Consider the following 27613-nt stretch of genomic DNA (forward strand, 5'->3'; position numbering starts at 1 on the left):
TCAGTACTTCATATAGTGAAGGATCTTGATCTATGAGACAGATTAGCAGGCAGTTTTCCAGGTCTAGTATGGACTACAGTCTATACTGTAATACACTTACCCATTATTAATCTAGATTGTGGGTTTTTCTTTTCAAAATGTTTATTCTTGCATTTTTAAAAAACCCATAAGTTATGTGTAAAATATCTTGCATGTTGGAAGCATAATATTAGGATATTAATATTCATTTTGGAGGCATGACAACTCCAAAACTTCCAGTACTAAACCTGACCTGTTAAAATGTCTGGAAGTTACATCATAAACTAGCTACTACCTATGTGAATTTTAGGAATAAAATACTACTGAGAACTTTCCTTCATGCTTCATTAAAAAAAATTGAAACTATTTGCAAGAGCACCTTCTTCTTCCCTTATCATTTCCTGTTTCCCAAATGTCTTCTGCCATTATTTCCTCCTTTACTCTTGTCTCATATGGAAGAAATGTCCCATCTCCTTTCTCTCTGCATAAAAAGTAATTTCTAGTGAGGTTGGAGTTCAGTGAGTGATGTGAGGGTTAGATAAATAATTTGGGAATCATCTTATAGAGAAGATAATTAAACTTCATTGGAATTGATGAAATTAACAAAAAAGAAAGCAAAAAGAAAAGAAAGGGGGGCCTAGGTTAGATTTCTGGAGAATACTCATTCTGAGAGCTTGGGAGAGAAGCGAGGATCCGACTAATGAGAATGGGAAGGGGTGATGAAACAGGTAGGTTGAGAGCTCTAAGTAAATAGTGTCATGAAAATCAGAGGAAAGGGTATCTAATAAAAGGGAAGATAATATTATCAAAAACAAGATTGGACCATCAGATTTAGCAATTATCAAATTCTTAGTAGCTTTGGAGTGAGCAGTTTCATTTGAATGGAATAGTTTTAAGCCTTCTAATGTAATACGGGGAGGAGAGGAAGTAGGGATGGTATAGGTAGCTTTTTCTAGAAGTAACCTTTTGAAAGGGAAGAGAGACATAGGATGATAGGTTAAAGGGGTGACAGGATTAAGTGGAAGATTTTTTAATGAATAAATGAATGAAAGGGGATATATTAAACTCTTACTGTGTGCACAGTACCATGCTAAGAGCTAGAGATAAAAATAGAAAAGTCAGACGGTCCCTGCTCTCAAGTACTTCAGTGTCTAATGGGAGAGGTTTCAGTTACAGGGCAGATGCCCCAGTAGTCCTTATAGCACAGCAGCAGTTTTTCATTGATAAAACTGCATTGCTTTCAGATATTGAAACATTTGAGACTTTTGTGAACTTTGGGGTTGAGAATTTTCTTTTCTGAGTCTTTAGTAGTTGTGGTTTCTGAGGACCCAGAGGCTGCAGCACCTGCAGAGAGTAGCTGAATCACACTTCCGGTAAAGGTTGTTTTTACAGTGTTTTTAGGAGCTGAGCTAAAAGCAGATCCAGTGATGTGTGAAGCATTGCTAATCCAAGGGCTGCCAGTGTTACCTGCCTATTACTGTCAGTTGGTCCATAGAGTTAGTGGTGGTAGGCTTTGTGAGACCTCTTTTCCACAGTGGTTACTCCCCTTGATAGTAACCATAGTGGAGGAACTAGAAGCTGATAATTTGGGGGACAATGCTATTCCCAGGGCTCTTGTCTTTTGAGGTCTGAGTGGAAGTGATGGCAATTGTTAGACTTGCTTGGCACATGCCACCTCCTATCCCTCTCTCAGGTTGTCTTGCTACTTTAAAGACTGAGAAGACTCGGGCATGTCTGTATATAGCAGGAAAGGATTAGAGAGAGTATGAGAGAGAGAGAGAGAGAGAGAGAGAGAGAGAGAGAGAGAGGTTTATCAAAGGGATATGCTCTTACAGGAGGTGAGAAGAGATAGTATCAAGGACATAAATAGAAGAGTGAGTCTTCACAGGAAAAGGCCTCCTGTTTTTTAGTGATGGACCAAATGAAATAATGGAGTATATATGATATGGATAGGTTTTGAGGTATAGAATAAGGGATAAGGGGGAACTCAGGATATATAGCCTTATTTTTTCAGTAAAAAAAAATTGGTTGGGTCCTGGGCTGGTGGGACAGGATGAAGTGAAATTGGTAAGAGGAAGTTTGAGAAGAAAAAGGTTGGAACAGGTAGAATGGAAAATTCAGCGTTAATCAGAAGGAAAAAAGAATTGATTTTCATCTAACTGTGGAGGCTCAGGTGAGATAAGATAACAAACTAATAGAGACCTAATCAGAAATAACTTTCTCTAGGAACATTTAGCAATCCATATAGAAACAGAAAAGGAGAATAATGGGAATAACTTAAGGTTCAGATCATGAGTGTCAGTAAGGCCACCGTGGAGGAATCTGGAGTAGAAGACAGTGTGTAATTGATCTGGTTAACCATAGAGTCAGGACTACAAAGGGAGGAAAGGGAGATCAGAGTAGAACATTAGGTTGGGATGTAGTGGAGATTGCACTGAGGATGAAGACTAGGTTTACAAAGTATGAGGTAGAGGGAAGAGATGAATTTCAGAATTGTGGGTCATGAAGATAGCTGGTTATGGTAAAGGTAAAGGAAAGTTTGTTTACTACAGCAGAGGTTACAGAAAGCATGATATAAGGGGAGGGCTGAGGAGGAGAGGAACTCGGGAGGGGAGGAGTAGGGTTAAGGTGGATAGAGATGAGAGATTGGGAAATGGTATCGGGTCAGTCAGTAAGCATTTGTTAAGCACCTACTAGGTGCCAGGCACTGTGCTAAGCACTGGGATACAAAAAGAGGCAAAAGAGAAGTCCCTGCCCTCAGGGACTCACAATCTAATGGGAATAATATTTTATCCTAAACAACTGGTGACTCTGAATCATGAGTTAGACAAGGTGAGTGTTTGCCAGATATAAGATAGGGAAGTACTAGACAGCTGCAGCTCCTGTCCTCAGGTGTGTCATTATGACAAAGTAGCATGAACTTGTTTTCTCAAATACTAAAAAAGAGAGGTAATTGAGTGAGTAAATACTTGATGAATCAGCATCCAGAAACCTTTATTGAAGATGCTCAATAAAAGGATCATGTACTTGGCTCTCCATCTTTGGTGGTTCTCAGTCCCCAGATAGGCTTCATCCTGTGCTTCAGACTCTTTTAGGCTCTGGACCTTTGATAAGTAGATCATCTATATCTTCACCCAAGTCATTGATTAAACATACTGAATGGAATAAAATCAAGGAAAGAGTGCTACAACATTCAGCTAAAGATACCTATCAGATTTGACAGTGATACATTAGTCAACACTCTTTGAGTCTATTCATTAAAGCAGTTTCTGATGCTCTCACTTGTACAATCATCAAGACCACATCTCCTCATCTTATCCACATTTTATCTTGAGTGACTTGGCAAAGTGCCTTACTGAAGTCAATGCTAGTTCTTTCTCTTTGAGATTAGCTCTCATTTATACTGTATACACCTTGTAAGTATGTAGTCATTTGCATATTATCTTTCCTCCTTAGAATGTGAGCTCCTTGAAGTGTTAGGGATTATGTTTTTGCCTTTCTTTGTATCTCTTGCACTTAGCACTGTGCTTAATTAACAAATAGTAATTGTTTAGAAAGACTTGTTGACTTGTAGAAACTTCTAAATATAAAACTGAATCTTTGGCTAAGAACTGTAAAACTCACATAACAAACTAAAAGTTGCAAATTGATAGATACAAAGGAAAAAATGACTTCCTCCTCAAATTAATATGCAACTTTTAATCCTCCAGAGATAATTGCAAGTGAATGGTAACACAAAGTAAGTTTTTCTCCATCTACTTCATATAGAGTGAGACTTCCCAGGGAGGAAAGGGGGGGGGGGAAGAAAAAAAACTTGTCAAAATCAAGAGTACAAAAGTAAGAAGAAGGCTCAAAACCTGGCAGTGAGACTCAGGAGAAAAATAATTTGCTGTGTGAATGAGTTTGAGGGAAAAATGATCTTTCTTAGTGTCTTTGAAAAGAATATCTCTATGGATAATATGTACTCAGTTCACCAAGTGTGCTAAGTGCCTTTTAACTTAGTTGCCAACAATTTTAGAAATGGGGGAGTGTTTTCCTATCTGCTGCTTTAGTGCTTTAGGAGGCAAAACTTGGTTTTGCCAAAATGATTTATTAGTGGAATTAATGATCTTAAGTTAACTTCTTCCTTCTGACAATCAATCAACAAGTATTTATAAAGTACATACTATGTGCTAGGCACTGTTCAAAGTTCTAAAGCTACAAAGAAAAATGTAAAATTGCTGCAGAAAAGTTTCTTTTGAAACTTTCACATAAAACACCATAATAGCACTTCTGAGAAGGTTAAGTAATGTAAAATACTGAATGAAGGATCAGAAGACCTAAGTTCTTAATCAGAAGACCTGGTTTCATAAGTTACTAGCAGTATGCCCTCACTGAGACTATGCTTCTTTGTTGATGATGTAGGGAAAATAACATCTACCCTATGTTGGCAGTAAACTCAGATGGTGAGTATTAAATAAATTGATGGCTGTGAAAATGGTCTGGAAGCTCTAAAGCACTATTTATGTAAGTCATTTGGTAGCATTCTCTTCTAGATTTTCAGATAAGGAAGTCAGTTCCTAAGCTGCCCCCATTTTACTTCTCCAATACAGAAAATTTATAATGTTACTTGTTTCAGCTTGAATGTATTTGTTTACTTATTAATCAATAAAGTAACAGGCTATTTAGGAATTTACTTAGAAGTAGAAGTGATTGGGAATGGAGTTTGAAGACTACTTGGAATTAGAGAATTAGAGAATCTTGTTAAACAATAAATTCATCGAAAATGTAAGCAAGCACCTATCATGTGCTGTAACTATGCCACAATTAGAGATTTAATATTTATTTCAACGTGTAATTCATCTAGCCTTTCCTTTAAATGTTTGGATGCTGAGCTATTTGTTACATAAATGTTAAGTATTGAGATTAATTCATTGTCTATGGTACCTTTCAGTAAAGTTTCTTAAATATATCTATTTTTGTTGTTGCCTTGTGTGAGGTAATGATTGCTGCTCTTGTGTTTTAAGTTTATCTGAAATGTAGTAGATTTTGATCTAGCCTTTTTTTTTTTTTAACTCTGTTGTAAATCTTTGTTTCAAGTACATTTCTTAAAGAAAATATTGTTGGATTTTGCTTTCTTATTCATTCTACTGACTTCTTAAGAGGTTTAATGAAGGGTAAATTTTTAATTAAGAGTAAAGCAGGTTACTTATAATTATAACTGCTCATTGAACAGTGTTGTTGTCATAAATGCCAGACAAAGTGTTATTGCCAAAAAAATTATCATGGTAATTTAGTTTGTAATATTACTTTTGCTCTTGAGGTTTTCATGTCTTTGGTCAAGAGTATTTATACCTCTCGGATAAAATGTTAGAAATATATGCCTGAAAATGTGAGATAACATTTGCTTTTAAGTTCTTATTGATAGATTTATCTATCTTGATGAAGTTCCTTGAGATAAAAAGCAAGGTCTCTGTTTCTTCTATCCTAATGGAAAAAAAAATTTAAGCCTAAATAACTAATTATTTTTAATTATAGGGAAAGTGGAAAACTTCATATTTAAAGGAAAATAGTACATGCTCTTTAACCAGGTACTCTATATTAATTTGAAAAATTATAATGCCCATTTTGAAAACAGAACCTAAACTATGTATGGAAACATGATAATGATGAGGAACTACAACTGTCTAGATAACTGCTACAGTTCCCTCTGATAAAAGCAGAATGCTTGATGAAGTTTTCATTTTCTTTAATAATAATTTTATTCTTCCAAGTATGGCAGATATCTCATACCTCCTTGTTGAGAAGATAAATAGTTCCACTATGTTTTCTGATTTGGATACCTCTGAAGTATAATGTTTAGTTCTCAGTCCTATATTAAGAAATATGTAGAAAAGTTGAAGGACATACAAATAAGGTGATCAAGATGTCTAAAGGATTGAAGAATATATCCTATGAGGATCTGTTGAAGGAACAGGGAATGGTTAGCCTCAAAAAGAAAAGACTTGTGGAAATCAGGGGAAAACAGTAGTAGGTGGCTTCAAGATTTTGATAATTAGAATTGTTTTGCTTGGTCCCAGAGGGTAGAACTAGAAGCAATGGGTAGAATTTATAGAGCAGGAGATTTAGGCTTAATGCAAAGAAAAAAACTTCATCCAAATTAGAGCTGTCCAGAAGAAAATGAGATACGCTGGGAAGTAATGGTTCAACTTAATTGGAGATCTTCAAGCAGAATTTGGAAGGGGATTGTTGCTTAGGTCACACTAGATAGCTTCTGACATCCCTTCCAGATCTTAGACTGCACAATTCTATGAAAGTGTTGTCTGTATGATGGCAATTGGAAAGTTGATCTGGTTATCCTATTAATGAATGAACCAAATAAATTATTGGACAAGTTACTTCAGATTCTGTGCTTTTGGGTGGATTTTTCTAGAGCTAAGTCTCCTTATCCAGTGTCACTGAGTCAAATTTCTTCTTTTACTTTTAGCTAAAGATATACAAAATGGCCAAATATTTGGAAACATTATCTCAATGTAGACCAATCTAAATATTTAATGTTTATATTGACAGTAGAACATGCTTTGAAGTCAAAGTACTTAATATGTGAATTGTATGTTTAAAGAGCAAACTTCTCTAAATGCCACAGATTTATGAAAAAAGCTTGATTATTATGTGATTATTTCAGGCTGATCAGCTGATGTTTGCTTTACATTTTGTTCGAGGAATGCATCCTGAACTTTTCCAAGAAAATGTGAGTAGAGTCATGAAGGGAAAGCTTCAGTATTACAAACCAGAAATTTTATTATGTTTAAATGTATAATTTCAATTCAGAATTGAATATTAATTCATAATTCTTTAATAAATACTGTAAGGCCAGAAGATATTTAAGTTAAAATATAATTACTATTTTACAATTCAGGAAAAGAAATAAGTCTAAATGTGCATTTGCGTCCCTAAATTTTGTCTGATTGTTCTTTCGTTTCTAAAATAATGCCTACTAGGTAAAAACAGTATTTTAATTCATTTTCAAAATGAAAGTTAAGCATTACATTATTATGCCTATATGAAGTATAAAAAGGTATCATTGGGATCACTCTGAAAAGTTAGAGAATAGGTCTGTTAAACTCTGAGTTATAATACAACGGTAGAAAAAAATACTCTTTGGTTCACAGATGGTACTAGGAATCCTAGTTAATCCAGTTCTCTTGCCCAATATTCTTGCCTTATCCTGAGCCACACAGACTCAAAATAATGCATTGCCAGTGTAGACAGAAACAGAAGTATGTAACTATAACAATTTGCTCAAAATGACCATAGATCCATATGCTTTTCTAGAATGTAGCCTAATCTAGTTTATTTACTGCATGTTGTGCAATAGAAAGTATAGTTTGTAATTATTGCCAAGCCATTTTTGAAATATGCAAGTTAGTAAACCCTTTTATACCAGAAAACATTAGGTGGCTGTATTTTTTTGGAGACTGCTTTCCTTCTGTCTCTACAAAACTACCTAGGTAGAAAACTCAAATATGGAAAACAGGGAATCAAACTTTTGTCAGTCTTTGAATATATTTTGCATGCTTCTCATAAAATATGCACATTTTGCTTCACCAGGAATGGGATACTTTTACTGGAGTGATTGTTGGAGACATGTTACGGAAAGCAGTAAGTTAAATCACAGTTTTATACATTTAAAGTTGGTAAAGGAAGAAAAAAACCTGCATGTCTTCTTCATGAAATATTTGTATAAAAATTAAGCTAGTGCTAAAAACTGATTAGTAAGTTATTATGCATTTGTCCATTATCTTTTAATCTTGATTTACTTTCCAGATTTTTTCTGGAAAATCATACTCAATTTACTTATAACCAGGGTTTAAGAAGCTTTCAGCCCATCTTTCTATGGATAAAGTTACATATAATTACTAATAGACAATTTGTATATGTTTAAGGGAATGAAGTAAAATTCCTCTATTTTAGAGGCAAAAATAAAACTTTTGTTTTCTTTTATCGAGCAAATTCTTAGCAGGGTTGGAGTGGGAAAGTTCAGGGGAAAGGAAGGATTTCACCTTCCTTCTTTTCAGCATCAGCACCCTCCTGGACTAGCTTTGGGAGGTGATTAATGGGTCCCCACCTAGCAGTAGCCAGAGAGAAAATGAGGAGAAATGAGAAAGGAAGTTCCTATTTATAGGACAAGATAAGGGTAGGGGATTTTCAGTGGCTACCAGGCTACCAGGTTGGAGGGTTATTCTGGATTGACCTTTGTTACGTAAAGTACTTATGGTGAGGATTGCCTTAATATGTGTTTGTTGGCTATTTCTTTCTGTTATCTACAACTAAATTGTTCTGAATTTTCATTAAATAAAAGCACAACTAACATATATGCAATTTCATTGGTATCATGCCACATGGACTTTAACCATGTATCTTTTAAAAATGCCTGGAGAAAACATTATTGAAATATAAAACCAATGGCCACTTCTGCCATCTTTCGAAACATTTTTTATTAAAAACAGTTGTTCAGTTGCTAAAGATTTTTCAAAGTCAAAATTTCTCAAATTGCACAAAATTTTATAATTTGTCTAATTTTTTTGAAGGACAGTCAACAAAGAATTCGTGATCAACTTCCATCTTGGATAGATCAAGAACGGAGCTGGGCAGTGGCAACATTAAAGGTAATGATGATGTGATGACTTTTATGCAGTGAAGGCATATATGATAATACATACATATATACATATATATATGCACATATACACACATACAAATTATTTTTTACTTAACTGGGAGTGTGGTAACTTGTGCTTCCTTTGTCCATTTGCAGTCATGATACTTCTGTGAATCTGACATAACATCCTTCTAAGAAATACCTTCAAATCACTGTCTCTGAAATTAGTTAGAGGCAATAACATAAAGTTTTCTTTAAAGAATAATTCAGGTGATACAGTTCAGGTGATACAATATGATGTACCTTGAGAATAGGGCTTAAAATTCATTATAAATATAAATTGTTCCATGTTTAGAGAATTTATTGGGGTTATATGACTTCCTGATGGAATAACAGGATAGTAATAATAATCAAGATATTTTACTGACTAGTAGATTTAAAAACATGTGGTTTTAAAAGAAGATTTACTTACCAAAATAGTCAGATTTGTGCTTTAGGAATATTATTTGGGCAGCTGTGTGATGGATAGATTGGTAAGGGAAAATATCTGGGTCCTAGGATTTTACTAAGGCAACTGTTGAAATGGTCTAGTCAGTCAGTTCCTCAACAAACATTTATATAGCATTTACTATATGCCAGACAATATGGTAAGAGCTAGAAGTACTAGCTAGAAGTACTTTATAAGTACTTTCTCTTTATGTGTGTGTGTATAAAGATATATATATATATATATGGAGAAAGAGAAAGGGGAGTCAATAAATATATGATAAGTATTTAATATGTGCCAGGCACCGTGCTAAGCATTGGGGATACAAAGGAAGGGAAAAGATAGTCTTTGCTCCCAAGGAAATTCACAGTCTAATAGGGGAGACAACATATCAATAACTATGCATAGACAATCTATATTTAAGATAAATTGGAAATAATTGGCAAAGGATTAGCACTGGAGTTAAGAGTAAAGGGAAAGGTATCCTGTAGAAGGTGGGATTTTAGCTAGGGCTTGAAGCCAGGAGGAAGGAGATGAAGATGAGAGCATTCTAGGTATGCGGTACAATTCAGTGAAAATGCCCAGAGTTGGGAGATGGAGTGTTTACAGAGTTGACAATTGATATCATGAGAGCCCCATCAATTTGGACTTGTATTGTTCTAGCTACTTCCCAGCTCCTAGTCTCTTGTGCTATTGTAGACTGTCAGGCTGCTCTTTAAACATCATTTTAGACATGCCATATTTCTTCTCAAGAACCTTTAGTAATTCCATATTTCTTGTCATATCAAATTTAATTTCTATCACTTGATGTTCAAGATCCTATGTAATTTGGCCCTATTCTATGTAACTTTGTTTCCCTCTCCTTTGCCCCATTCTCCCTTCATTTCAACCAAGTTGCTCTTCTTGGTTGATATAAATGTTTAATACTGCTCCTTGCAGTGCTAAACATATTCCCACTTCTGTAGGATTCACATGCTGTTCTCCTTGCCTGAAATGTTCTCTTTTGTCTTCTTCCTGTTCATCTACTACCCATCCTTTACAGGTCATTTTAAGGGGCAGTTCTTTTATGAACACTTCTGTCAACTACTTCATCTCTTGTTTATATATATCTTCTTTAAAATCGTACTGTATTCATAATCTACATCACATATTTTAGTTCTCTACATCATGCATTGCTAAGAGACTGAAGCTTGTATATAATATTACACAATTTCAAAATTTAGTGCCCCTACGAAGTCAGAAGTAGAGATGGTGGGCAATCAACCAAAAAACATTTATTAAGTGCCTGTTGTGCTGTTGTGTATTAGGCACTGGGGATATAAAAACAAAAAGTGAAATGATTCCTACGTTCAAAGGATTTACATTCTATCTGGGGAGGCAACATATACATATATAAACATATACAGAATAAATAGTTAGGGGGGGAGGACACCAACATTATAAGTATCAGGAAAAAGGCTTAATTTAGATGATTGTGCTTGAGCAGCATCTTGAAGGGAGTGTTAATCCATAAGGTGGAGGGGAGTACATTCTAGGCATGGGGAAAAGTTAGTACAAAGGCACAGAGTTGGAAAATGAAATGTTGTGTATGAGGAATAGGGAAAATGTTAGTTTTTCTGGATTGAAGAATGTAGGAGAGGGAGAAATGTTCAGTGTGAGAAGGGGAATTCCATAGATGTCTTCACACTGTTCTGTACTCTCCCTTCCCCCCACCTGGTGCTGACATGATAGATAGACTTAGGCTTGGACATATAGCATCTATGGACAGATGAGAGTCTCTTGCTGTTTTTTTAACTGTATTTATCTGCATGTTTCCTTTATAGATAACACTTCCTAGTCTCTATCAGACACTATGCTTTGACGATGTAAGTCTATGGCGGCCCTACTACCATAATTCAATGTGTGAACAGGAATTTCCGTCCATTCTGTCAAGGAAGGTTTCATTATTTCAGCAGGTAAAATTCAACTTTGTCTAAATGGAAAATGTTTCTATTTGTTTCTAAATATTTCTGCTATTTGAATTGGTTATACAGTCTTTGATACACTTGCATTTGAGTGCCATGTCGGTTTTGGCTGTTGCCTGACACTAGGGCCAAACAGAGAAGTACCAAAATAATAATGTTGTATGGTTGTGGTTTCTCTTAACATATTCCCGTCAACTCACCATCAATTCTCTCTTCCCCTCATAATACCATCTTTGCTTTATGGGTGGCTGTATAAGGGACAGTCTTGACAGATAAACAGAGAGCTTTTGGTCTAGCCTGATAAGGCTTACTACCTCTTGTGCCAGGCTCTCGTTCAGTAGAAAAACCTCAATGACAATTAGCGTGAGTTACATGCCATTCTTTTATGATATCTAGTGATAGAACATAAAAGACATAGACATCAAGTGTAGTGGAATGCACCCTGAATTTAGCATCAGAAAGCTTCTGCTTCTTTCTGCTCACGTGATCTTGAGCAAGTCACACTTAGTTTGATCTTTAATTGTAGTGATTTAAAATTTTCGTCATGATTGGCATTGTAGGTACAAATTCTAGATTGTATGTCTGGGTGTTTGATTTCATTTCAGAATTCCCATAAACACTATGGGGGGATCCTTGGGCACTGTTGCTGAAACAAAAGGATATTTATTAGCTTAGTTTGATATAGTTGATGCTATTTAGCTATGTCTTGAAAGAAAGATAGATCTTTATGGATAGTTATTAAGAGAATAATTAAGGTGCAGTGTCATGTATTCATCTTACTATTGCTTGAAATATGTTTTTTTAAATGAACATAATTTTTTTCTAGTTGTGATAATTTTTAAAATTATAATGGTATTGTCCTTTACTGTTTACTGTTTTTTATTCCAAGGTCCTAGTGGTACAAGCTCTTAGACCAGATAGACTTCAAAGTGCTATGGCCCTTTTTGCATGTAAAACTCTGGGTAAGTATTATCTTAACATGATTAGCCAAATTAATACACATAGCATGAATCATTCATTTTTAATATATGCTTATTTTCTTTGGAATCTTACTATATAGTTATAATAACATGAGGTCTTTATAGTACTTTTAGTTGTTAACAAGCTATACTTGGTTTTCAGAAGTACAAATTTCTATTTAAAATAATGTTATATGTTACTTTAATATTGAATTGCATTTGGTGAACACATTAGTCTTTATAAGCTCAAATATTTGTAAGAGTGTTAAAAATTTAAGTCTGAAGGGTAAAAATCAAGGAAACACATTTATAGTGAAGTAATTGCCTTCACATAGTGTTTTAATGTCAAGTTCTCATTGAAGTTTTCTTGGAGTCAGAGGACTAATTTCTCATTATTTATTTACCTTTAGATACCTATATATTTGAATTTTTTCTCTGAGATTAATAGCTATAATATTTTATAAAAGGAATGGCAATTTTGAGATTTTTGTCATGATTAGGGATTAATATTGTATAACATAAAGCTACCAAATAATTCTGTCAGATGAATATCAGGTTAGAAACAAGTTTCTAGTGTAGTTCCTCAGGGTTATATTTTTATATAAATGTTTTATATTGTATACATATTTTATATTATTATATTGATAAATATTCTTTATTATAATTTTAAAAATTATATAAAATATTTTAGCAGTGACTCATAAAGTAATAGATGGCATGTTTTTCAGATTTACAGATAACACAAAGCGAGTAGAGAGTGCTAAAAGTGGGTGATAGTCATCTTTGTCCAAGATCCAAAAAGGTCTTCATAGGCTAGACCATTGGATTGATTCTAATACAATGAAATTTAATAGAGATAAAATTAAAGTCATATATTTGGGTTCAAAAATTAGACTTCATGTATACATGATGGAGGAAACATTAGTAAAAAACATTTTTTCTGAAAAAAACCTGAGAGTTTTGGTGGACTGCAAACCCAATATGAATAAGGAGTGTGATACGGTTGCCAAAAAACCTAATGCAATCTTGGGCTACATGAAAAGAAACATAGCATCTAGGGTTAAGGAAGTGATAGTCCCATTGCATTTTCTTCTGATCAGACGACATCTGAAATATTGCCTCAGTTCTGGACACCATAGTTTTGGGTAAGACATGATTAATCTAAAGAGTGTCCAGAAGAAAACAATCAGAATGGTGAAAGACCTTGAGTTCATTTCACGTAGGCATCTGTAGGGGGAATTGTGAATATTTTTCTTGAGAAGAGAAAACTCAATGAAGACATGATGATGACTCCCTCCCATGTGTGAAGGGTTGATTAAACTGTTTGGACCTCGAAGGTAGAACTAGGAATAATGGGTGGAAGCTTCAAAGAGACACATTTAGGTTTTTTAGAGAAAAAAACTTCCCAATAATGAGAGCTATTATAAAATAGGCTGACGTGGGAGATACAGGGCTCTCCATCATCAGAGATCTCCAAGCAGGGTTAGGACAAAAATTCTTTGGCTTGTTGAAGAAGGAATTTCTTTTTAGCTGTGGGTTAGAGGTGTAGTTGCCAAGGTCTCTTCATGTTCTGAAATTCTGTGATTCTAGGAATATGTAGGAAGGAGCAAGCTGGGGTTTGATTCAGTGACTCTTTCTGAAGTCTTAGCTACTTAAGACTAGTAGTCATAAAACTTCTTGAGGTGCAAGTAGGTGGTGCATTGTATGGAGCTGTGGCCTTAGAGTCAGGAGGACTTGAGTTCACATCTGACCTCAGATACTTGACACTTACTAGCTGTGTGACCCTGGGCAAGTCACTTAACCCTAATTGCCCTAAAAAACCCAAAAACCCAAACTTCTTGATTTAGGAAATTCTCTGGTTTTGAGCCTACAGTGCTTGTTGTGGAAGCTTGCACATAGTTTGGCTTTAATTGCTTGGTGAATTAGATTATTTTTCAAATTAAATGACATAGTCTGCTTAGTTATCAAAAACCTACAGCTTATGACATAGGCTTATCTGTCCTGAGAATTATGATAATTCTTATAATAATAATAACCTATCTGGTATAGTAATAAGGAGTGGAACTGTGGTTCATTGATGTAAGGAACTTTAGGATGCAAACTTCCTCTACCAAGACCTTATCTTCTTTGCAACTTTTAAGTTTTAAATCTCAGAGAGTTACCTAGATCATTGAGGTTAGGTAACTTGTGCAGGGCACATAGCTAGAATGTGTCAGAGATAGGACTTGAACCCAGCTCTTCTTGGATCTTAAAGTCAGTTCTTTCTCCACTATCCCACATCTACTACTTATTTACACATTATATAATTGGCCATGATTCTTTTTGTGTGAGAAAACTTTGGAGAAACCATGTTGGGAAAGGCCAAGAAATGGATTTGACTTTAAACAGTTACTAATACAAGAATGATAGATCTATATTGTGTTATGAAGTAAGTGATTTTAGCATTTCTTTTTAAAGAAAATCTTGGTCTGGTTAATAAAGTGCATTTGGCCTGCTGTTTTCTGAAAAGTCTCACTTTTTGTTCATGTCCTTTTGAATTAGTATTCATTGGATGTTCATTGTATGCTAGATACTATGCAAAGAATATAAAGGAATTTATAGAATTGAATTTATAGGGAATTTATAATCTCATCAAGTAAGGTTATTGGCATGTATTTCTCTGGCTTAAATTATCTCTAAGATAAAATTTTTTGTCAAAAATCAGCAGAAATTTGAAGAAAATTCAGGAAATACCAGCACTACAATATTTTACCCTTGAAATATTGCTGAATTAAACCAACATTCATTGTAAAACTTTAATAACCATCATGTTCAGGATTATCTGTATAGTATTTACTCTTGAGTAGACACATGAATGAATTTGAAGGGCTAGAAAAAATTACTATGCATCAGGCTATTTAAAAAAAAACCTAGGATTACAATAGAGATTTCAAACAAGGTAATTTTAGTATCACATTTTCTAAGAAATCAAGATATTAATAGAAATCAGTAACGTTGACCAGTTACTGTTAGAACCTTCATACTATGTCAGTATAGTGTTTGGTCTTATAGAAGATCCTCAAATTGGAAAACAATTTATTGAAATAAATAATTTAACTTCCTTCAAAGCCTACTCAAAGGACTATACTACTACAGTGCCCTGTCTACTAGTGTCTCTTGGGCTGGAAAAATCCAGTTTCCTCTTGGGCTTTGGGGGTGAGTGAGAAAGCTATAGGAAACTATATATAAATCCCATCCACCTCTGTCCCAAGGTACTTATTAATTGTTTTAGGGGGAGACTGCATATCACTTAAAAAACTTATGGATCCATTCTCAGAATAAGGGAAGGAAATTTAAATTTCAGTTAAAGTTTACAGAAAATAAAGATGATTTTTTTTACCATCCAAGTTTATGGACCCCTTGAAATCTATCCATGGACCCCAGGTTAAGAACTCCTGATGTAGGCTCAATATTTTGGAACCTTGTTAATTTGATTTGGCAGCTCCCCTAATCAACCTCCCTTATACTTAAAATCTCTGGGCTTCCAAATATTCATCCATATAAAGAAGAGATTAGACTACTAGAAGATCTTTGATGTACTCTAAATCTGTGATCCAGTACTCTTAAGAAATGCTGCAGGAAGATGGAGAATCAGGATAGGCAGAATAACACAATGGATTTTACAGTGAGGAATAGGATCATAAATTTAGAGCTAAATGAGATCTTGTAGGTTGTATGAGCCAATCTAAGTCATTTTTCAGATGAAGGAATTGAATCCCAATGTTACTCAGTTTATTAATGCTACAACTGGTATTTGAACTCATGACTTCTGACTTCAAATCCATCATTCTTTTCTTCCAGTTCTGACTTCTGATCCATTGTTGCCATTTCTTCAAAACATACTATTCCCATAGTTTAACGTATAGTAATGCATGACATTGACATTTTGTGCTTTCTAACTTGACAAGATGGTATTGATTTATGCTGACAGTTACAATGATATTTATCCAGAGACATGGCCACTTACTTTCCTAAATTTAATCACACTGTAAGTAGAACCATTCACTTAGAAATGTCCTGGAAATTACATTGAGGTGTTGGAAGACAGAATTGGTATAATTAAGCAAGATGAATAACTTCTATATTTTCCTTAGTAGTGTAACTTTTTAATGTTTTCTCTGACCTTTCTCTAGACTAAAACATTTTACTACACTTAATATATAAAATTCACTTTTTATATTTATGCTATAATGCTAAGTTTGGGCTTTTTAACTGGTGTTTTTATTAGCAGCCATTTTCCAAATAAGTCTTTTATTTCAGTTCAGTTCAGCTCAAAAGATATTTATTTACTTTGAGACATCTCACTCAGAATGTCCAAAACAGAATTCATTATTTTTTCTCTTAAACCCATCCCTCTTTGAAACTTCCTTATTTCTGTTATAGGCACCACCATTCACCTCATCACCTAGGGTCCTAACCTTGGCATTGTCTTTGATTCTTCACTCTCCATTACCCAGTCAGTTGCCAAATCTTCTGTCTTCCTCTACAACATGTGTCTTGTCTGGCCTATTCTCTCTACCAAACAACTGCCACCTTAGTTCAGGCCCACCTCACCCCTCATCTTGATTATTACAGTGGCCTCATAATTAGTTTCCCTGCCTCAAATCTCTCCCCACTGTAGTCCATCCTACATACTGCTTCCAAAAGGCTTTTCCTTAAGCTCAGTCTGACCATGTCACTTTCCTCCCACTCAATAGAATCTAATGACTTCCCATTGTTTCATTCTTTGTTTTTATATTCCTAGTGCCTTGCACAGTACCTCATGCAAAGTGGGTGCCTATTAAATGCTTTTTGGTTGATTAATATTGAGTGCCCAATATATGCATGGTGCTATACTAGGACCTCAATGTACAAAGACAAAAATTCCCTGCTGGAAAGAGCTTACGTTCTACTTTGTGGCTTAAACATGTACACAGATAAATAAATTATAAAGTAATATGAAGTAATTTCAAGAAGTAAAAAGCAATAACAATAACAAGATTTTTCCTGATATCCTTCCATAAATCCTCCATAGCAGATCAATTTAATAAGCCAATTAAAAAAGAGTATTAAGAGTCTATTATATTCTAGACTCCAGAAATACAAAGCAAAACAGGTCCCTGCCCTTAAGGAGCTTACATTCTACTGGTGAACCCAATTTGTGCATGTGTACACACACATACACACACCCATACATACCATATATGTATATTTACATAATATTTTCACATGCACATATGTACACATATACATATGGGCATATACACATATTTGTATGTGTGTATAAATATATATGTATAGTGTGTGTGTGTGTGTGTATAAAATATAAAATACACCCTTAAATTGATTAAGAACTCAGATCATGTGATGGTGCTGTAGAAAAAAATTCCCCATCACTTCCCTTGCAAATTCTGGATCATTCATTGAGCGTTTCAATAAACATACGTGTGTGTGTATATATGTATGCAAGTTATAGCATGTGCTCAAAGCTTGCTTTGCCAGTGTTCCCCCCCACCCCACCCCAATACTGGCAGGGAGGTTCCCAGAACTCGGCTACTTCTCATCTTCTCAGGGTTCTGGAGACCCTGAGATTTGGAGTGGATTTTCCTAGTACTATAGCCCCCATCACTGTGTTGCCTCTGTTGATTATCAGATGCTATCAATTAGGTAGCTAGATTAAATATCTTTTAGAGGGGCATTTTGCTAAGGTGGTGTATAGTAATTAAGTTAGTATAGCGCATCCTTCCAAAAGTCTGTAACACATTTTCCCACCAGCATGTGTAGATTTCTGGGGAAACGGCTCCAGCTTAGAGCACATGTGGCAGAGATCACTGAGGTTTTGGTCACTGGAAGTTCTTTTCTCCCTTTCACAGGATGCCCGTGAAGTTCCTCTTGGGCACAGTAGAACTTTTGTTGGGCTTCTTTTGGGATCCTGGAGCTGCCTTTCCTAGTATATATTGCTTGTCCTTGATTCCTCAGGCAGACACTGCCCTCAGCTCATGTTTTGGTGACGCTACTTGGACAGCAATTAGAAACTCCAAACATTTAGACTTTTAAAAAGTTCCCAGCGTTCTTTAGTGGTGGAAGAGGCAGCAGGAGGAGACACAAATCTCCTCAACCAATATGAACATCCTTTGTTATGTCATTTTATTTTGTCCAGTGGCCTTCACTCTTATCAAACTGATTAAGGATTTTTTTTTTTTGCATCTAGTTAAAATGCCTTTGATTCAATAGTCCTTGTTCACACCAAGTTCATGTCTCTAGTTGGTTTATTTAATTGAGAAGTTAGAGATTTCTTTATTTATTGAGATAGTGATAGGGAACACTCCTCTTACAAAGATAATTTGAGTGAGGGAGGTACCAGCAGCTGGGAGAATCAGAAGAGGTCTGATGATGTTTGAATTGAGCGGCCAAATTGATACTTCTGAGAAGTAGAACACATTATGTGACATCTCCTATCCCCCAAATAAAAGCTTTAGTAGCTTTCTATTGCCTTTAGGATGAAATACAAACTGCTCAGCCTGACATTTAAATCTGGTTCTCATCTACCTTGCCAGTTTTATTTCATATTTTTCTCCTTTACAGTCAAAATGGTCTACTGGCTATTCCCTGTACATAACGTTCTCTCTCACATCTGTATAACTTCACCATCCTCTCTCCCAATGTCAAGAATATATTTCCTCCTCACCTGCACCATATAGAATCTCTACTTTCTTTCAAATTAGAGTTCAGATGTCATTTCCTACATTATACCTTTCCTGATTTTCCCTTCTCACCCAACCCATTTATTCTCTTTGTCTCTGCTTTCTCTGTTTCTCTGCCTCCTTCCTCAATCCTTCCCTGAAATGACTTTGTTTTACTTTTTAAATACTCTGAATTTACTTATTCCCTCAGTAGAATATAAACTCTTTGAGGGCAGGGACAGTTTTGATTTTGGCCTTGTATCTTTAGTGCCCAGATCATGTAGCAAGCACTTAATAAATATTTGCTGATAGAATTCCTCCTAGACTCACAGTTTAGGTGTCATCTCCTAATTTGTTCCCAAGGCTTGTCAGTTTTACCTTCATAACTCTTCTGCCTCGTCATCCTTGGTGCAGGCTCTCATCTCCTCATGACTGGACTATTATAATAGCCTACTGGTTGGTCTCCCTTCCACAAGTCTTTCCCTTTTCCAATCCATTCTACATTCAGCTATCAAAATTATCTTTCTAAAGTGCAGGTCTGACCGTATCTCCTTACCTCCACCCCTAGCCCCATATATTCCGGTGGCTCCCTATCATTTCCAAAATCAAATACAAAATCCTCTGTTTAGCATTCAAAGCCTTTTATAATCTACTCCACACCATCCCTTTCCAGTCTCCTTTAAAGTGCACCCCCCCATGTACTCTGCTATCCTTTGACATCTTGTTGTTCCTTGAACAAGATACTCTTATCCTCCTACTCTGGATATTTTCACTGGCTGTCCCTCATGCCTGGAATGCTGTCCCTCCTCATCTCTGTTTCCCTGTTTCTGTGGCCTCCTTCTAGTCCCACCTAAAATCTTGTCTCCTACAGGAAGCCTTAATTTTAGTGTTCCACCTGTTGATTTTTTCCTACTTATACTATATGTACCTTATTTGTACATAGTTGTTTATGGGTTGTCTCCCCATTAGATTGTGAACTCCTGGGAAGGAGGTACTCTTTTACCTTTCCTCCTAGCATTTAGAACAGTGCCTGGAAGATAGTAGACATTTAATAAATGTCTTTTTTTTTTTTTGACTGACTGAAAGGCATTGGCTCTGATCCCATTTCTTAGAGAATTTATGACTTAGAAATAAAAAATAAATTACCTTGTGTGATATCTGTCCATACCCGGTTGTTGCTTTTTGCCTATTTGAATCCTCGTACCCTAAAACTAGGTAAAAATGCATAGCCTAGAAGTTCTTAAAATATTTAGGTATCTGTATCTCCCTCTGAACAATTGTTCCTACCCATTACTGAACAAGAATTTCCTAAGGTATATAGGTTGCATGGAACCAATTTGTTTATTGCACCCTTACTCATTAATCTCTCAGCAGGGTAGAAATGAATCCCACAAGCAGAAGCAAGCCTTGAATACAATTTATATTCCCCTCTTAAACTGGAAAACCATAGCCTTAGCCTGGGAATCATACATCTCATACAATTTAAGATTGAACAACAGAATTAAGAATAACCTCCACAGCCCCCTATTAAATTCTAATTGGACGCATTATTTAAAAAAATCAGACTTTATCACATGATTAAAAGGTAGGACTTAATGTATCTTTCAGATAAGTACATTTTTTTTATAATTAAAAGCCCTTTATCTCCTTCCTTTATCAGTTTGTATATTGTTTTATTTGGTCTTTCTACTTAACTCTTGTTTCCTTTAGCCTTTTTCATTAAGTTTTAGAACTCCCACACCCAATCCATTGTCGATTAATTAATGCAATGCTTAGCACAGTGTCTGGCACATAGTAGGCATTAATAAATGTTTATTGATTATTAATTCAGCCTCCACAATATCGATTGCATCTGTCTTCCTGGGGAGGCAGCTTTCCCCCAGGTACTCTATGGGTCACTATAATTCATGAGTCCCACTGTTGTCCCTACTAATACTAGTTAACACAGTAAACACAATTAGCTCAAATAAAAGGTATATTGAGTTGGATTTGTAAAATGAGTAGCTAAAAACATTTTCTCCATCAACCTGGGGTACACTGTCCCACAAATATATACAGTTTTCATGGAAGAAGTGGAAACCAAATAGTATACTGGTAGAGAAGCATATACTTAGAATTATGATAACCACTTGTCAAGTATCTAATGAAAGGTCATATTGGATGACCTCTAAGGTTTCCTTCTTACTCTAATAGTCTGTGAAATTGTATTTCTTCCTTCTCTTTTATAATTTTCTAGTCTATTGGGCTAATAACATTTTCCATGTAATTGAAATGGTACTCTTATATTTTGTGAAGCTATATTCACTCAGTTCCCCCAAATATGGAACTGCCTAGCACATTTTCCCAAATAAATTAGTAGTTAGTCAAAGGCAATGGATTAAAAAAAAAGTCCTGTGTTTTAATTTCCAAGTTGGACATACTTTAAGCCCTCAGAAGGAGAGATGTTTTCCACTTAATTTGGCAATATATAATTTTGCCCTATCACACCTTTCCTGCCTTATTACACATTACTCTGCTCCCCACATTCTCTGGTGCAGCCAGACTGTCCTTCTTGTTGTAACTGGTGTACATGATATGCCATTTCTTATCTGTGTCTTTGCATAAACTGTCTCCCATGTGTGTAATATTCCCCTTCTTCTGCTCTATGTTCTTGGACTCTTTGGTCTCATTCAAGACTCATTTTAAGAACCACCTTTTGCATGAGAACTTTCCTGCCCACCTTCTGCCCCAGGTGCTAGTGCTTTCTCTCCTAAGGTAACTATCAGGGTTACTTTGCATCTATTTTATATGTGTTATTTTACATCCTATATATGTGTAGCAGTTGAAGATGATTTGTATACATGTCTTCCTGGGAGAGAAATATACTTCATGATGTTATGACTCATACCCATAATTTCTAGATGAAAAATGATTGACAAAGATTTTATCTCCTTTTTAATGTGCAGTTGTTTTAATTAGGAGACTTAAGGTAAAATACATTGTCTTTTTATTTCCCTAATATGCTTTTTAGGAATGAAAGAGTTGTCCCCGCCACCTCTGAATCTGAAACGTCTATACAAAGAGACATTAGAAATTGAGCCCATTTTAATCATTATTTCTCCTGGAGCTGATCCTTCCCAAGAACTACAGGAACTTGCTAATACTGAACGAAGTGGAGACTGTTATCATCAGGTTAGTCCTAGATGGGTTCTATTAATTCTTCTATTGTTACTATTGCTACTACTTCAGTTAGTACTATTGGAATACTTTATCCATTGATGAGAAAAGAATTTTTTGTTTATCCTTTAAAAATGTATTCTTTTTCAACTCATTGCTGTATAACTTACTGTGTTATAGGGTTATGCTTTTGTATAAAATTTAAACTGGAATATTGAGACAATTTTCTGGAAAAAAGGAAGCTATCTAATAAAATGTTTCTCAGAAGTATCTTGATAATTGAGATTAGTTGAGAAGAAACTAATTTCGATTATCTAGGTAATAATTACATAAGTTTCCTATTTTCTTTTGCAGACTCTTAAGAGAAATCTAGGCATGAATGAACTAGGCCTCCGAGGGTATCTTTGGGGATGTCCTTTAACTTCTAAAGCCTAAATATGCCGCTTTGCTCTCTGGGACCAAATACAGCCATCATGTCCCTCTCTTCCCTAGTTCGTTCAATGGTTCTTTGTATGACGTGGACTTGGGGCTTTGTCCATCCTGTTTGACCGACTTTTGATGATCTTTAGCTAATTGATGTCATTCCTAAAATGTCAGGTCAAGTTAAGTCAATACACATTTCTTAAGTGCTTATCATGTTCTGTCGTTTAGTTGTTTTTCAGTTGTGTCTGACTCTTCGTAACCTTATTTAGGGTTTTCTTGGCAAAGATATTAGAGTGGTTTGTCCTTTCCTTCTCCAGTTCATTTTACAGATGAAGGAACTGAGGCAAACAAGGTTAGAGGACTTGCCCAGGGTCATACAGCTAGGAAGTTTCCTAGGCTGGATTTGTACTCAGCACTCTATCCACTGTGCCACCTCACTGCCCCACCATGTTCTAGGTGTGAGTTAAGCACTCAAGGAGCTCATAGTTTAATGGGGGAGGCAGCATGCAAACTATTAAAAATACTTATATACATATGTGTGTATATATACATTTATGTGTATATACATGCATGTATAGGCACATAAAAGCATACATATCTTTATGGATATACATAGACATAATGCATGAATACATTTACGTACGTGTGTGTGTGTGTATGTGTGTGTGTAGTGGTGGAAATCTTAGAGGGAAGGTATTATCATTGAGGACTACTGGGAAAGGCCTCTTACAGAAGATGGGCTTTGAGCTGAAACTTGAAGGAGGCCAGGGAAGCCAGGAGACAGAGGTGAGGAGGGAGAGCATTCCAGATACAGAAGACAGGCTATTAAAAATGCCTGGAGTCAGGCAGTGGAGCATTAGGATTGAGAGATAGCAAGGAAGCCATTATTGGTAGATCACAAATATTATTTCATTTAAGGCTTCTAAAAACCTGGGAGGTAGGTGTTGCTATTATCTCCATTTCGTACATGAGGAAATTGATGCAGACAGAAGTCAAGATACTTGTCCAGGGTCATACGATTAATAATGAGGGTGAATGTGAACTCAGGACTTCCAATTAATCATCTCCACTACTGATTCCTCAGCTGAGCTATCATGCTGTATTTCCAGTGACCTGCGAGCTTTCTTTCACTTGGATGTTTTGTGAAGTGATTATCTAAGCCCCACAAAAATTAACAAATATCCATGTCCTGGAGTGACAAAATGCCAAGCACATAGTAAATTCTTCTGGAATTGGATTGAATGCTATTTAGGCCCTGGACTGGAAACTTTGGGTTCATTATTGACTGTTTCCTTATATCTATATCATATATGTAATCTGTAACCAAATTCTATTTTTCTTACTTTGAAATTCATCTTTTTCTTTCTATTAAAATAGAATAAAATAGAAATTTTCTATTTACAATGCCAGGAACCAAACCTAATCCAATAGAGATGAGAGATAAAGAGTCAGAGATAACCCTGAGATTTGAAATGTATGTGATTAGGTAAATGGTGTTGCCATTCAAACAGAGATATGGATGTCCAAAAGATATGATGGAATGTGATGACTTTTTTGAGAAAATACTATTTAAATTTTGGAAATTGAGTTTGTGGTAACAGTAGGACATCCCGTTAGAAATAGCCAGTAGGCCTTTCAAAACATGGGTCTGAAGCTCAAGAGAGAGGTCAGAGTGAAAGACTGAAGGTTGGGAATCATCTTCATAGAGATTAAAGTCAAAACTGCCAAGAAGAGTATAGAGGAAAAAGAAGAGAAACCACATGACCTTGGGTGAACACCAGTATTAAGGGTGCAAAGTGAGAACAGGGAAAGACACAGGGAAACAGGTAAGAGGAGAACCAAGAAAAAAATTGGTAGTTTTGGAAGCAAAGGGAGGAGAAAATATCAAGAATAAAAAGGTCAATATAAAGTAAATATAAAAGTAAGAATAAAAAGAACAGTGTAAACTGTTGCAGAGAGGTCAAGGAAGATGAAGCTTAAATTGATTCAGAAAATCAAGTCAGTGAGAGTGAAATGAGGAGGCATAGTTAGACAGCAGTTTTTCTTATAGATTCTGGAGGGTTTGGTAGACTGAAAGCTCAGTATGAGTCAGCACTGTGAAGAGGCAAAGCTAATGAGATCTTATGTCACATTAAGTGAAGCCCTGTCTCCACCAATGAGAAAGTAATAATCGCTTGGTTCTCTACCCTGGTCAGAACACAACTAGGATATTGTATTCAATTCTTATACTTTACTCCCTTCCTCATTGTGTTGTTGTTATCGCATACGTTGTTCTCTTATTTATGCTCATTTTACTCTATATAAATTCATGCAAGTCTTCTCAAGTTTTTTGGAAACCATCTCTATCTTAATTTCTTTTTTTTTTAATTTTTGTATGATATTTTATTTTTTCCCCAGTTACATGTAAAAAACAATTTTTAACATTCGTTTTTAAAACTTTGAGTTCCAAATTCTCTCCCTTCCTCCCTCCCCCCTTCTTCTCAAGAAGGCAAGCAAATCCGATATAGGTTATACATGTGTAGTCATATAAAACACTTCCATAATAGTCATGTTGTGAAAGACTAACTATATTTCCCTCTATCCTATAATGCCCCCCCATTTATTCTATTCTCTCCTTTCACCTTGTCCCTCTTCAAAAGTGTTTCCTTCTGATTACCCTCTGCCCTAGTCTCATTTATCTTCCCAATTTTTCCTCTACTTATTTTACTTGCTTTTCAGAATTATTTTTGACCTCTTCCATGGCTTGAGACCAATTCATATTTTTCTTGGAGGCTTTGGATGTAGGAGCTTTGACTTTGTTACCTTTTTCTGAGTGTGTGTTTTGATCTCCCTTGTCACCAAAGTAAGATTCTATAATCTGAGTTTTTTCTATTGTTTGCTCATTTTCCCAGCCCATTACTTCACTTTTTAACTCTTTACTAAGGTCTGCTTCCATTGTGGAGGGTGTACTGTCCCATGCTTCAGGGGTTTTGTGCAGCAGTTTTCAGAGATACTCTTGGAAACCTATAAGTTTTCAGTTCTTCCAAGGTAGTATAATCTAAGTAGAGGTGTTTATTCCTCTCCTGGCCTGTGCTCTGGTCTATGAGTGACCATAAACACTCTTTTTTGCCCTGGAACTGTGAGGAGGGGCCCCTCTCCACTGTTGCCACAAACTCTACTATGTGAGTGCTCCTTCTTGCCCTAGGACTGCTACTTAGGACTGCCACCCAGATCCAAGTATGGGCAAAGCAACAGAGTCCTGCCTCAGTGCTTGCAAAGAGACCCCTGTAGTCTTCTTTTGACTAGTTGTTCGATCCTCTTACTATCTGTGGGCTGAGAGCTCCAGAAGTAGCTGCTGCTGCTGCTGCTGCTGCTGCTGCTGGTGATTCTAGCACTACTAAGGCCTGCTTCTGGTTTGCTGGGACCAGGGCTGTGCTGGAGTGACCTGCACTGCACTGCGCTCCTCCTGGACACTCAGGTCCACCAGACCTTTCCTGTTTACGTTCTAAGTTGTCTTTGGCATCTGTGGGTTGAGAAGTCTGGAAACGGCCACAGCTGCCAATGATTCAGTCCCCTGGGGCCTGCTATGGGTTTGCTGGGGCCTGGTCTGTGCTGGTGCAGCCCATGCTGGACTTTGCTCCACTCTCAGCCTGGTGCAACAGATCTTTCCTGTCAACCTTCCAGGTTGTCTTGGACTGGAAATTTGTTTCACTCTGTCTTTTTGTGGCTTCTGCTGCTCTAGAATTTATTTAGAGTCATTTTTAAAGGTATTTGGAGGAGTTTGTGGGAGAGCTCAGACGAGTTCCTGCCTTTACTCCTCCATCTTCTCTATCTTCATTTCTTAAGGAACCATAATAGTCCATCATGTTCATATACCTAAATTTATTCAGCCATTCCTCAACTGATAGCTACCCCTTTAATTCCCAGTACTCTATTACAAGAAAAAGATATACTCTAAATCTTTGTGTATATATAAGTCTTCTTCCTCTTTCTTTGATCTCTTTGGTAGTATAAACTTAGTAGTGTTGTTGCTGGGTCAAACAATATGCATTGTTTAATGACTTGTTAGGCATAGTTCCAAAAAGTTTTTTTTTTTTTTCAGAATGGTTATGTCCATTCACAATTTCTTCAACAGGATACCAGTATGTTTGTTTTCCCACAGTTCTAATAATTGTTGCCATTTTCTTTTTCTGTCTTCAATCTGTATGTGCAGGGTGGAACCACAGAGTTCCTTTGATCTGCATTCTCTTATTTTAATGATTTGGAGCATTTTTTCATATGGCTGTCAATTTCTTTGATTTCTCCCCTAGAGAACTGTTGATTCACATCCTTTGACCAGTTATCTGTGGGGAAGTGGCTATTATTCTTATATATTTGCATCAGTTGTTTATCTATCTTGCATATCAGACTTTTATCAGAAAAACTTGCCACCGAGATTTTTTTTTATTCCCTCCCCCCACCCCAAGATGGCATGCATTCTAAATACCCCTTCCCCTAGTCTGCCTTTCCTTCTATCTCTCCCGCCCTTCTCTCATCCCCTTCCCCTTCAAGTTTCCTGTAGGGCAGGATAGATTTCTGTACCTCATTTCCTGTATTTCTTATTTCCCAGTTGCATGTGAAAACATTTTTTTTTAAACATGTGTTTTTAAAACTTTGGGTTCCAAATTTTCTCCCTTCCTCCCTCCCCACCCACCCTCATCGATAAGGCAAGCAACTAAATATAGGTTATACATGTGCAGTTATGCAAAACACTTCCACAGTAGACATGCTGTCAAAAACTAACTCTGTTTCCCTTAATCCGATCCTGCCCACCCATTTATTCTATTCTTTCTTTTCACCCTGTTCCTCCTCAGAAGTATTTGCTTCTGATTACTCCCTTTCCCAGTCTGCCCTCCTCTCTATCATTCCCCTACTGTCTTGTCCCCTTCCCCCCCTATTTTCCTGTAGGGTAAGACAGATTTTCACACCCAATTGAGTGTGTATGTTATTCTCTCCTTAAGTGAAATCCTATGAGAATAAGATTCACTCATTCCCTCTCACCTTCCCCCGTTTCCCCTCCACTGTAAGAGCCTTTTGTTTTCTGTTTTGTTTTTTTTTTGTGGGATAATTTACCCCGTTCTACCTCTCCCTATCTCCTTCTCCTAGTATATTCCTCTGTCACCCCTTAATTTTATTCTCCAGATATGACCCCTTCATTTTCAACTCACCCTGTGCCCTCTGTCTATCTATCTATCTATCTATCTATCTATCTATCTATCTATCTATCTATCTATCTATCTATCTAT

General features: G+C 36.1%; 1 protein-coding gene across 3 annotated transcripts in view; it reads left to right on the forward strand.

The window, feature by feature from the left end:
- DYNC2H1 (dynein cytoplasmic 2 heavy chain 1) overlaps window positions 1-27613 on the forward strand; it is a 363910-nt gene that overhangs the window by 197113 nt on the left and 139184 nt on the right. For all 3 annotated transcript variants that reach the window (XM_027849539.1, XM_027849541.1, XM_027849540.1), the window contains exons 71-76: window positions 6683-6748; window positions 7609-7659; window positions 8589-8666; window positions 10970-11101; window positions 12000-12072; window positions 21781-21941. In XM_027849539.1, the coding sequence (XP_027705340.1) occupies window positions 6683-6748; window positions 7609-7659; window positions 8589-8666; window positions 10970-11101; window positions 12000-12072; window positions 21781-21941 (561 nt within the window). The remainder of the gene's footprint in view (window positions 1-6682; window positions 6749-7608; window positions 7660-8588; window positions 8667-10969; window positions 11102-11999; window positions 12073-21780; window positions 21942-27613) is intronic.

Source organism: Vombatus ursinus, unplaced genomic scaffold (assembly GCF_900497805.2).
Source record: "Vombatus ursinus unplaced genomic scaffold, bare-nosed wombat genome assembly UNPS02007612.1, whole genome shotgun sequence".
Classification (NCBI taxonomy): Eukaryota; Metazoa; Chordata; class Mammalia; order Diprotodontia; family Vombatidae; genus Vombatus; species Vombatus ursinus.